General features: G+C 42.9%; 1 protein-coding gene across 3 annotated transcripts in view; it reads left to right on the top strand.

Moving 5' to 3' along the window:
• Window positions 1-12,992, top strand: part of LOC110513917 — a 97,660-nt gene that overhangs the window by 33,070 nt on the left and 51,598 nt on the right. For all 3 annotated transcript variants that reach the window (XM_036951305.1, XM_036951304.1, XM_036951303.1), the window contains exon 2: window positions 3,691-3,803. In XM_036951305.1, coding sequence (XP_036807200.1) covers window positions 3,713-3,803 — 91 coding nt within the window. In that variant the 5' untranslated portion in view covers window positions 3,691-3,712. The remainder of the gene's footprint in view (window positions 1-3,690; window positions 3,804-12,992) is intronic.

Genomic DNA, 12,992 nt, shown 5'->3' with positions numbered 1-12,992 from the left:
GAGACTGAAACACTTGCAGTAGCTAAGCAACTATTGGAAAGGTTACCCAATCTCAGAAAAGTTCACCCAGTCTCTCTAGGAAATTGTGGAACTTCCCTACCGCAAAGAATTTGAATAAACAATTATACAAAATAAATAGGTGAGCGCTTTTATTTGTCCTGTTTCACACGTTTCACACGTCTCATGGAACACCATGACAGACTGACCAGGTGAATCCAGGTGAAATCTATGATCCCTTATTGATGTCACTTGTTAAATCCACTTCAATCAGTGTAGATGAAGGGGAGGATTTTTAAGCCTTAAGACAATTGAGATATGGATTGTGCATGTGCCATTCAGAGGGGAATGGACAAGACAAAACATATGTGTCTTTTGAATGGGGAATGGTAGTAGGTGCCAGGCGCGCCGGTTTGAGTGTGTCAAGATCTGCCACGCTGCTGGGTTTTTAACACTGAACAGTTTCCCGTTTGTATCAAGAATGGTCCACCACACAAAGGACATCCAGCCAATCTGACACAACAGTGGGAAGGATTAGAGTCAAAAGCATCCCTGTGGACCGCTTTCAACACCTTGTAGAGTCCATGCTCTGACAAATTGAGGCTGTTCTGAGCGCAAAAGGGGGTGCAAATCAATATTAGGAAGGTGTTCCTAATGTTTTGTACCCTCAGTGTATAGCACAGGGTCAAGGAGCTAGTTCTGTTCCTGTGACAGTTGTCTGGGATGCTGTTCTGCCGTCTCAGACATTAAGTCCCTACATAGTTCATCATTTTAACCTACTTCACCATGCAAACCTCATGTGAGCGCCTCCCTCCGGACCACAGTCAAGTGGAGTTACTCATATATACAGTAACAATACAGTAAGTACACTGGTGTCTGGTAGAGCTATGCTTTTTTAATGAAATCCAACTGTTCCAAGGTTCAACTCAACCGACCATTGGCTTTGTGGCCAATGAGTAGACATATTTATAAATCAGTCATAACGCACAGTAATATTCAGACACAGGATTTTTTTTACAGTGTAACTGTTGTCTTTACTAATTGGTCTGTTGAGTCAGGTGGTCAGGTGGTCTGTTGAGTCAGGTGGTCAGGTGGTCAGGTGGTCGGTTGATCAGTTGACCAAAAAGACATGGAGAGCCCATAGCACACGGCGGAGAGGAGGGCATGAACAGGTTCACTTGAAAAGGATTCCCCTTTCAGGGTAGTGGGTTATTGTGCATCCCTGTGGTTGGCTGAACACTAGCTGTAGGTCGCTGTCACTCATAAGGTGTTACAGGGTGACCAGATAGAGAGACCATATTTCCCTCAGATTACACAGACCCACAAAGAATTTGAAAACAATTACAATTTTGATAAATTCCCATATCTATTGGGTGAAATACCACAGTGTGCCATCACAGCAGCAAGATGTGTGACCTCTTGCCACAAGAAAAGGGCAACTATCAAGGCACAAGGCGAGACCCAAATAAAGACACAGGAGGCAGATGGTTGGAGTCTTAAAATGTTTATTAATCCAAAGGGGTAGGCAAGAGAATGGTCATGGACAGGCAAAAGGTCTAAACCAGATCAGAGTCCAGGAGGTACAGAGTGGCAGACAGGCTCGTGGTCAAGGCAGGCAGAATGGTCAGGCAGGCGGGTACAAAGTCCAGAAACAGGCAAGGGTCAAAACTGGGAGGACTAGAAAAAGGAGAATAGCAAAAAGCAGGAGAAGGGAAAAATGCTGGTTGACATGGAAACATACAAGACGAACTGGCAGAGAGACAGGAAACACAGGGATAAATACACTGGCGAAAACAAGCCACACCTGGAGGGGGTGGAGACAATCACAGGAACAGGTGAAACAGATCCGGGCGTGACAGCAACCAGTGAAGAACAAACACCATTGTAAATACAACACCATGTTTATGTTTATTTATTTTCCCTTTTATACTTGAACTATTTGCACATCGTTACAACACTGTGTATAGACATAATATGACATATGAAATGTCTTTATTATTTTGGAACCTTTGTGAGTGTAATGTTTACCGTTCTTTTTTTTATTGTTTATTTGACTTTTGTTTATTATCTATTATGTAAACATATGTTTCCCATGCCAGTAAAGCCCTTTGAATGAATTGAGAGATTGAGAGACAGCCGATCCTTTCTTATCCTCCATCTCCCTAGGGCAGCCCAAGCTGTGAGGCTGCAGCTTGGGAAGGAGGGGGGAAAGGAAGGGGCTGCTTGGGGGGGGGGGGAGAAGGAAGGGGCTGCTTGGGGAGGAGGGGGAAAAGGAAGGGGCTGCTTGGGGGGGGGGGGGGAGAAGGAAGGGGCTGCTTGGGGAGGAGGGGGAAAAGGAAGGGGCTGCTTGGGAGGGAGGGGGAAAAGGAAGGGGCTGCTTGGGAAGGAGTGGGAAAAAGAAGGGGCAGCTTGGGAAGGAGGGGGAAAAGGAAGGGGCAGCTTGGGAAGGAGGGGGAGAAGGAAGGGGCAGCTTGGGAAGGAGGGGGAAAAGGAAGGGGCAGCTTGGGAAGGAGGGGGAAAAGGAAGGGGCAGCTTGGGAAGGAGGGGGAGAAGGAAGGGGCAGCTTGGGAAGGAGGGGGAAAAGGAAGGGGCTGCTTGGTGAAGGATGTGGGAGAAGGAAGGGGCAGCTTGGGAAGGAGGGGGAAAAGGAAGGGGCAGCTTGGGAAGGAGGGGGAAAGGGCAGGGGCTGGGGTTAGAGGCCAGGGGCTGGGGATAGAGGCCGGGGGCAGGGGCTGGGGTTAGAGGCCGGGGGCAGGGGCTGGGGTTAGAGGCGGGGGCAGGGCCTGGGGTTAGAGAAGGAAAGGCAGGTGACTTGCTTCAGCCACAGATCAAAAATCAGATTATCCCCAATGACTGATGACAAAGGGACCAGTGGGAGTTGATTGGAGCAAACTCTTATCTTTCTTGATGTCCGTTTTAAGCTGTTAAGCTTTTTGGTGCAGTATTTGTCTTTAGAGTATAGTTCTAAAAGGGTTGATCTAGGTTGATCTAGGGCTCAAATGCTCACACTTTACTGGGCTTTGTCGGAACACGTGTCACCATGTTCTGACTGCTGTGTCACCAGATGACCCTCCAAACAGCCTCAAACAACCCCCAACAGTCCACCACCAACTGAAACAGTAAACTAGGAACACTGAAATCACCTCAGAATCACAAAAACTGTCCTTAAAGTGAAAGTTTAGGAAATTAGAATGAGAACCTTTGAGTAATATTACAAATACATTTACTTTGCTTTTATTCACCGTGTTTATATTTTCTTACCGCTGATAACCAGACAGCCAAATTAAATAATTAGTCCCTCGGCGCTAACATTGGACAATGATGGCTTTGTGGCTGGCCGGTCCTACATGACTAAGTGAGCTCTGTGGTCTTTTCCAAGGGGCTTCTATAACTGAATAAATGTACACTAATCTTGATTAGTAAAATATGCTACTACTCTCTAGCTCTATTTAACTCCCAGTCTAACATCATGAATAGTCTTGAGATGAGAGGCACTGGCTTGGGCTTGTCAGACTTGACCCAGGGAATTATACACAGGCACAGGAACACACACACCCACACACACACAGGTCCATCTGTCCCCAGGGGGATTTGAATCAGGGTATGAACCCAGATGTTCACAGTAGGCCCACAGTCAGATGTGTAACTGTAGCCTGTGTGTGTGTGTGTGCGTGCGTGCGTGTGTGTTGGCAGATCGTTGGAGAACAGCTGTGTGATGCTGTGGCTGCTGGTCCTTGTCCTGCCCGGGGTAGCATGCAGTGCCCTGACCCAGAACCTTCTACAGCCAGACAATGACCACAGAGACGGTGAGTCACACAGCCCACTACACCCTGATCTCAAAGTCCACTAGATAGACTGTCTCTGTGGGTGCCTCTGTGTATCTCTGTGGGTGTCTCTGTGCATCTCTGTGAATCTCTGTGGGTGTCTGTGTATCTCTGTGGGTGTCTGTGTATCTCTGTGGGAGTCTCTGTGGGAGTCTCTGTGGATGTCTCTGTGGGTGTCTGTGAATCTCTGTGTATCTCTGTGGGTGTCTCTGTGTATCTCTTTGGGTGTCTTTGTGTGTGTATCTCTTTGGGTGTCTCTGTGTATCTCTTTGGGTGTCTCTGTGTATCTCTTTGGGTGTCTCTGAGTATCTCTGTGTATCTTTTTGGGTGTCTCTGTGTATCTCTGTGTATCTCTGTGGGTGCCTCTGTGTATCTCTTTGGGTGTCTCTGTCTGTGTATCTCTTTGGGTGTCTCTGTGTATCTCTTTGGGTGTCTCTGTGTATCTCTTTGGGTGTCTCTGAGTATCTCTGTGTATCTTTTTGGGTGTCTCTGTGTATCTCTGTGTATCTCTGTGGGTGCCTCTGTGTATCTCTGTGTATCTCTGTGTATCTCTTTGGGTGTCTCTATGTATCTCTTTGGGTGTCTGTTTGTATCTCTGTGGGTGTCACTGTGTATCTCTTTGGGTGTCTCTGTGTGTCTCTGTGGGTGTCTCAGTGTATCTCTGTCAGTGTGTCTATGTATCTCTGTGCTTCTCTGTGGGTGTCTCTGTGTATCTCTGTGGGTGTCTGTGAATCTCTGTGTATCTCTGTGGGTGTCTCTGTGTATCTCTGTGGGTGTCTCTGTGTATCTCTGTCAGTGTCTCTATGTATCTCTGTGTAACTCTGTGTATCTCTGTGGGTGTCTCTGTGTGTCTCTGTGTATCTCTGTGGGTGTCTGTGAATCTCTGTGTATCTCTGTGGGTGTCTCTGTGTATCTCTGTGGGTGTCTCTGTGTATCTCTGTCGGTGTCTCTATGTATCTCTGTGTAACTCTGTGTATCTCTGTGGGTGTCTCTGTGTATCTCTGTGGGTGTCTCTGTGGATGTCTTTGTGTATCTCTGTGGGTGTCTTTGTGTATCTCTGTGGGTGCCTCTGTGTATCTCTTTCCGTCTCTCTGTGTATCTCTGTGGGTGTCTCTGTGGGTGTCGTTGTGTATCTCTGTGTGTATCTCTGTGGGTGTCTCTGTGTATCTCTGTGGGTGTCTCTGTGTATCTCTTTGGCTGTATCTGTGTCTCTCTGTGGGTGTCTCTGTGGGTGTCGTTGTGTATCTCTGTGTATCTCTGTAGGTGTCTCTGTGTATCTCTGTGGGTGTCTCTGTGTATCTCTTTGGCTGTATCTGTGTCTCTCTGTGCAGTAGTCGCAACATTGCGGTCCAATTGACATTGGATTCTATTTCTGGTGCCACCCGTTCCACTTTGTTTGGGCAAAGGAGGTAATTCCTGTCGTTCCATGGGTTCAGTCTGTATGGCACCCATTTGTTGTTTGTTGAGCAGCGTTCAATTCAAGAGAAAAATGTCTAAATTCTCAGAAGTGGACACAGAGAGCCCAGTGTGCCCCATTGAATCAGCCACTGTCATACTTAAGACCAAATGCCTTGCTGGTGGCTCTCTCTTTAGAAACGGTCCAGGGACTTCCGATGTTGTTTGTTCTTTTGTAGTGTGGAATACTTTACAACAGTGTTCTTCAGTCCAGGTGGTACCCAGGTTTTAGTTACAGTCAGTGTATCACCACTTGATTAAACTAATCACGGGCTTGCTGATAAATCAATAGATAACTAGATAACTAGTTACATTTATAATGAATTGTGTTTATTCTAGGATGTAAAAATGCCTCCTCAGTCAACACCCTTGTCGACCAGGACTGAAGAGATTTCCTTATTCAGTCAATTGTGTTTATTATACAGCATTTTCATCCTTCCTGTGGAAAACATTTAACTGAAACAAAAGTAGGCAGTGCTCCTAATTCTGTTGTCTCGTTCCCCCTCCAGTCTGAGTAACAGATGTGGGGCAGGCAGCAATCCTCTCATTGTGGAACCTGGTTGTCAGCTTGTCATTTGTGTGATACCCTGCTCTTCGCTGCTTGTTCAGTGAATAAAACAGAACATGAGTTGTGAATTATGTATCAGGCCTACCTGCCTGCCGGCCTCCACGGACATAGCAATGCTGCCTCTACAGAGGGGGGAAGACAGCTGGTCTGGTTAAACCTTGATATCGGTTTATGGAAGCGACTGAATAATCATATACTTAGCTGAGCTGCCGAGGTACCAGTTTGTTCCTGGTTAAGCCATCTGCTTAGCCTGCTAGTTGTTAAAGTAAGGCAGCAGTTGTTGAGCTAAGGTAACGGTGTATTAGACTATTTCCACCATCTTCCCCTTACATGAGTTTATCATCGTCAGATAATGTGTCTGCATGTAAACTCATTCAGGGAGAATATGGTGGAGAGAAGGACATGAAGTCTATTCTACTACGTCCTACACTGTCTGGTCTGTGTACCCTGCAGCTCTTCAGAACTCACAGTGGGAGACTCATCATGGACAATGTGGCCAGTACAGGACAGTACAGTACAATACATTCCCTTTTGACTGAACAGAAGCTTGATCAAGGACAGAGGGGAACAAATTAGTGACATTTTCAGTGTGCTTCATTTAGTAAGATGAATATTCAATTGATATTCAATTTGCCGGTGCTAAAAATGCTAGTGTTTTTGTTGCACTTTGGATAAAACATTATGCAGTCAAGAAACCAATCTTAAGACTTACTTTATATATGTATGTATGTATGTATGTATGTATGTATGTATGTATGTATGTATGTATGTATGTACAAAGTTTGGACACCCCTACTCATTCAAGGGCTGTTCTTTATTTTGACTATTTCCTACATTGTAGAATAATAGTGAAGACATGAAGACGTGAAGACATGAAATAACACATGGAATCATGTAGTAACCAAAAAAGTGTGAAACGAATATATGTATTTTAGATTCTTCAAAGTAGCTTTGCACACTCTTGGCATTCTGTCAACCAGCTTCATGAGGAATGCTTTTCCAACAGTCTTGAAGGAGTGGAATTTCTTTCCTTCTTAATGCGTTGGAGCCAATCAGCTCAAATAAGCAAAGAGAAATGAAGGTCAGTCAATGTGGAAAGTTTCAAGAACTGTAAAGTTTCCTTTTTTAAACCTATCAGTTAAGAACAAATTATTATTTACAATGACAGCCTAGCAATTGCCTTGTTCAGGGGCAGAACAACAGATTTTTACCTTGTCAGCTCGGGGATTTGATCTAGCAACCTTTTGGTTACTGGCCCAACGTTCTAACCACTAGGCTACCTGCCACCCCAAGTGCAGTTGCAAAAACCGCTTTGATGAAACTGTCTCTCATGAAGACCGCCACAGGAAAGGAAGACCCAGAGTTACCTCTGCTGCAGAGGATAAGTTCATTAGAGTTACCTGCACCTCAGTTTGCAGCCCAAATAAATACTTCACAGAGTTCAAGTAACAGACACATCACAACATCAACTGTTCAGAGGAGACGGCTTGAATCAGGCCTTTATGGTCGAATTGCTGCAAAGAAACGACTACTAAAGGACACCAGTGAGAAGAAGAGACTTGCTTTGGCCAAGAAACACGAACAATGAGCCTTAGAGGAGGAGGAGGAGGAGGTGTGATGGTGTGGGGGTGCTTTGCTTTTGACACTGTCAGTGGTTTATTTAGAATTCAAGGCACACTTAACCAGCATGGCAACAACAGCATTCTGCAGGACAATGACCCGGGCAACGAAGGAGTGGCTTCGTATGAAGCATTTCAAGGTCCTGGAGTGGCCTAGCCAGTCTCCAGATCTCAACCCCATAGAAAATCTTTGGAGGGAGTTGAAAGTCTGTGTTGTCCAGCAACAGCCCCAAAACATCACTGCTCTAGAGGATATCTGCATGGAGGAATGGGCCAATATACCAGCAAAAGCGTGTGAAAACCTTGTGAAGACTTACAGAAAACGTTTGACCTCTGTCATTGCCAACAAAGGCTATTGACCAAATACCTATTTTATTTGTCTGTCATAGTTGAAGTGTACCTATGATGAAAATTACAGGCCTCTTTCATCTTTTTAAGTGGGAGAACTTGCACAATTGGTGGCTGACTAAATACTTTTTTGCCCCACTGTATATGTTGTAGTTACAGTAAGTATCATGATGGGTTGCCTACTATATGTTGTAGTTACAGTAAGTATTATGATGGGTTGCCTACGGTATATGGTGTAGTTACAGTAAGTATCATGATGGGTTGCCTACTGTATATGGTGTAGTTACAGTAAGTATTATGATGGGTTGCCTACAGTATATGGTGTAGTTACAGTAAGTACCATGATGGGTTACCTACAGTATATGGTGTAGTTACAGTAAGTATCATGATGGGTTGCCTACTGTATATGTTGTAGTTACAGTAAATATTATGATGGGTTGCCTACGGTATATGTTGTAGTTACAGTAGGTATTATGATGGGTTGCCTACTGTATATGTTGTAGTTACAGTAAGTATTATGATGGGTTGCCTACAGTATATGGTGTCGTTACAGTAAGTATTATGATGGGTTGCCTGCTGTATATGGTGTAGTTACAGTAAGTATCATGATTGGTTGCCTACAGTATATGGTGTAGTTACAGTAAGTATCATGATTGGTTGCCTACAGTATATGGTGTAGTTACAGTAAGTATTATGATGGGTTGCCTGCTGTATATATTGTAGTTACAGTAAGTATCATGATGGGTTGCCTGCTGTATATATTGTAGTTACAGTAAGTATCATGATGGGTTGCCTGCTGTATATATTGTAGTTACAGTAAGTATTATGATGGGTTGCCTGCTGTATATATTGTAGTTACAGTAAGTATCATGATGGGTTGCCTACTGTATATATTGTAGTTACAGTAAGTATTATGATGGGTTGCCTGCTGTATATATTGTAGTTACAGTAAGTATCATGATGGGTTGCCTACTGTATATATTGTAGTTACAGTAAGTATTATGATGGGTTGCCTGCTGTATATATTGTAGTTACAGTAAGTATGTTGATGGGTTGCCTGCTGTATATGTTGTAGTTACAGTAAGTATTATGATGGGTTGCCTGCTGTATATATTGTAGTTACAGTAAGTATTATGATGGGTTGCCTGCTGTATATATTGTAGTTACAGTAAGTATTATGATGGGTTGCCTGCTGTATATATTGTAGTTACAGTAAGTATTATGATTGGTTGCCTACAGTATATGTTGTAGTTACAGTAAGTATTATGATGGGTTGCCTACTGTATATATTGTAGTTACAGTAAGTATTATGATGGGTTGCCTACTGTATATATTGTAGTTACAGTAAGTATTATGATGGGTTGCCTGCTGTATATATTGTAGTTACAGTAAGTATTATGATGGGTTGCCTGCTGTATATATTGTAGTTACAGTAAGTATCATGATGGGTTGCCTACTGTATATATTGTAGTTACAGTAAGTATTATGATGGGTTGCCTGCTGTATATATTGTAGTTACAGTAAGTATTATGATGGGTTGCCTGCTGTATATATTGTAGTTACAGTAAGTATCATGATGGGTTGCCTGCTGTATATATTGTAGTTACAGTAAGTATTATGATGGGTTGCCTGCTGTATATATTGTAGTTACAGTAAGTATTATGATGGGTTGCCTGCTGTATATATTGTAGTTACAGTAAGTATTATGATGGGTTGCCTGCTGTATATATTGTAGTTACAGTAAGTATTATGATGGGTTGCCTGCTGTATATATTGTAGTTACAGTAAGTATTATGATGGGTTGCCTGCTGTATATATTGTAGTTACAGTAAGTATTATGATGGGTTGCCTGCTGTATATATTGTAGTTACAGTAAGTATTATGATGGGTTGCCTACTGTATATGTTGTAGTTACAGTAAGTATTATGATGGGTTGCCTGCTGTATATATTGTAGTTACAGTAAGTATTATGATGGGTTGCCTACAGTATATGTTGTAGTTACAGTAAGTATTATGATGGGTTGCCTACAGTATATATTGTAGTTACAGTAAGTATTATGATGGGTTGCCTGCTGTATATATTGTAGTTACAGTAAGTATTATGATGGGTTGCCTATGTTGCAACACTACTACTGAAGTCAGTGATGCTTATCTGGTGAACAGGTCACATGAACAGGGACCTTACTCTGACTGGACCCATCTAATTTGTCTAAGGTATTCTGTATCCTACTCAATTAAGCACTGACCATCTCTAACTAGTGTTATGACTACTGCACCTAATAGTGCTAATGCAGTGGAGGTAAGCTCTCACAGCACAGCCCCTCTATGACCACAGTCATAGCACTAATACAGTGGTAAGCTAGTCGCTTACTGTAGTAAGCTAGTCGTTCATAGTCTAATACATAGCGGAGGTAAGCTCTCAGCTGGTTGTTCATAGTCTAATATGTAGCGGAGGTCAGCTCTCAGCTGGTTGTTCATAGTTTAATATATAGAGGAGGTCAGCTCTCAGCTGGTTGTTCATAGTCTAATATGTAGCGGAGGTCAGCTCTCAGCTGGTTGTTCATAGTTTAATATATAGAGGAGGTCAGCTCTCAGCTGGTTGTTCATAGTCTAATATGTAGCGGAGGTCAGCTCTCAGCTGGTTGTTCATAGTCTAATACATAGCGGAGGTAAGCTCTCAGCTGGTTGTTCATAGTTTAATATGTAGCGGAGGTCAGCTCTCAGCTGGTTGTTCATAGTTTAATATATAGAGGAGGTCAGCTCTCAGCTGGTTGTTCATAGTCTAATATGTAGCGGAGGTCAGCTCTCAGCTGGTTGTTCATAGTCTAATACATAGCGGAGGTAAGCTCTCAGCTGGTTGTTCATAGTTTAATATATAGAGGAGGTCAGCTCTCAGCTGGTTGTTCATAGTCTAATATGTAGCGGAGGTCAGCTCTCAGCTGGTTGTTCATAGTTTAATATATAGAGGAGGTCAGCTCTCAGCTGGTTGTTCATAGTCTAATACGTAGCGGAGGTAAGCTCTCAGCTGGTTGTTCATAGTCTAATACATAGCGGAGGTAAGCTCTCAGCTGGTTGTTCATAGTCTAATACATAGCGGAGGTAAGCTCTCAGCTGGTTGTTCATAGTTTAATATATAGAGGAGGTCAGCTCTCAGCTGGTTGTTCATAGTTTAATATATAGAGGAGGTAAGCTCTCAGCTGGTTGTTCATAGTTTAATATATAGAGGAGGTAAGCTCTCAGCTGGTCGTTCATAGTCTAATACATAGCGGAGGTAAGCTCTCAGCTGGTTGTTCATAGTCTAATACATAGCGGAGGTAAGCTCTCAGCTGGTTGTTCATAGTTTAATATATAGAGGAGGTCAGCTCTCAGCTGGTTGTTCATAGTCTAATACGTAGCGGAGGTAAGCTCTCAGCTGGTTGTTCATAGTCTAATACATAGCGGAGGTAAGCTCTCAGCTGGTTGTTCATAGTCTAAATGTAGAGGAGGTAAGCTCTCAGCTGGTCGTTCATAGTTTAATATGTAGCGGAGGTAAGCTCTCAGCTGGTCGTTCATAGTCTAATATATAGAGGAGGTAAGTTCTCAGCTGGTTGTTCAAAGTCTAATATGTAGTGGAGCTCTCAGCTGGTTGTTCATAGTCTAATATGTAGTGGAGCTCTCAGCTGGTCGTTCATAGTCTAATACGTTTAGTAATACGTTTAGTAAGATATTGCACACACCCACATGCACACACACGTCACCTACAGACAGCTAATCTCGCTCAGACAATGAGACCCTACCCACAAACACTGGCATATAGCTCTACTGTATTTTGACATCCTAGGAGGATGGTGGGAGGAGCTATAGGAGGATGGGCTCATTGTAATAGAGTCAAAGTTCCATGTATTCCATTGCAGCCATTACAATGAAAGGAACTGGAAAGAGGGATACATAGTCAGTTGTACAACTGAATGCATTTAACTGAAATGTGTCTTCCACATTTAATCCAACCTGACATCCACGTCATCAATGAGACCGTCCTCCTATCGCTCCTCCCACCAGTATATTGACCCTCTGGTTGACACACCAGTATGTATGTTGACTTGGTATATTGACCCACTGGTTGACATACCAGTATGTACAGTATGTTGACTTGGTATATAGACCCTGTTTTCATCTTGTTCGTTGTTGTCATGAATAACTCATTATATGCCTCAAATTCATACTTAGAAGATAAGTAAGTAAGATATTTCAGTTTTTAATTTTTTATAAATTAGAAAAAAAATCTAAAAAGCTGTTTTTCGGTTTCTGTTGTGGGGTATTGTGAAGATTTATATTTATTTAATTATTTTAGAATAAGGCTATAACATAACAAAATGTGGAAAAAGGGGAAGGGGTCTGAATACTTTCTGAATGCACTGTTCGTGTGCCTCAAACACTGCGAAGCGCCTATGAATAGGAAACTGCCAATGTCATATCTATCTAAAGTACAGCACAGTGTATGTACTGTTATACAGTGCCTTGCGAAAGTATTCGGCCCCCTTGAACTTTGCGACCTTTTGCCACATTTCAGGCTTCAAACATAAAGATATAAAACTGTATTTTTTTGTGAAGAATCAACAACAAGTGGGACACAATCATGAAGTGGAACGACATTTATTGGATATTTCAAACTTTTTTAACAAATCAAAAACTGAAAAATTGGGCGTGCAAAATTATTCAGCCCCTTTACTTTCAGTGCAGCAAACTCTCTCCAGAAGTTCAGTGAGGATCTCTGAATGATCCAATGTTGACCTAAATGACTAATGATGATAAATACAATCCACCTGTGTGTAATCAAGTCTCCGTATAAATGCACCTGCACTGTGATAGTCTCAGAGGTCCGTTAAAAGCGCAGAGAGCATCATGAAGAACAAGGAACACACCAGGCAGGTCCGAGATACTGTTGTGAAGAAGTTTAAAGCCGGATTTGGATACAAAAAGATTTCCCAAGCTTTAAACATCCCAAGGAGCACTGTGCAAGCGATAATATTGAATTGGAAGGAGTATCAGACCACTGCAAATCTACCAAGACCTGGCCGTCCCTCTAAACTTTCAGCTCATACAAGGAGAAGACTGATCAGAGATGCAGCCAAGAGGCCCATGATCACTCTGGATGAACTGCAGAGATCTACAGCTGAGGTGGGAGACTCTGTCCATAGGACA

Source organism: Oncorhynchus mykiss, chromosome 18, assembly GCF_013265735.2.
Source record: "Oncorhynchus mykiss isolate Arlee chromosome 18, USDA_OmykA_1.1, whole genome shotgun sequence".
Lineage (NCBI taxonomy): Eukaryota > Metazoa > Chordata > Actinopteri > Salmoniformes > Salmonidae > Oncorhynchus > Oncorhynchus mykiss.
This window is presented reverse-complemented; position numbering and strand designations above follow the sequence as displayed.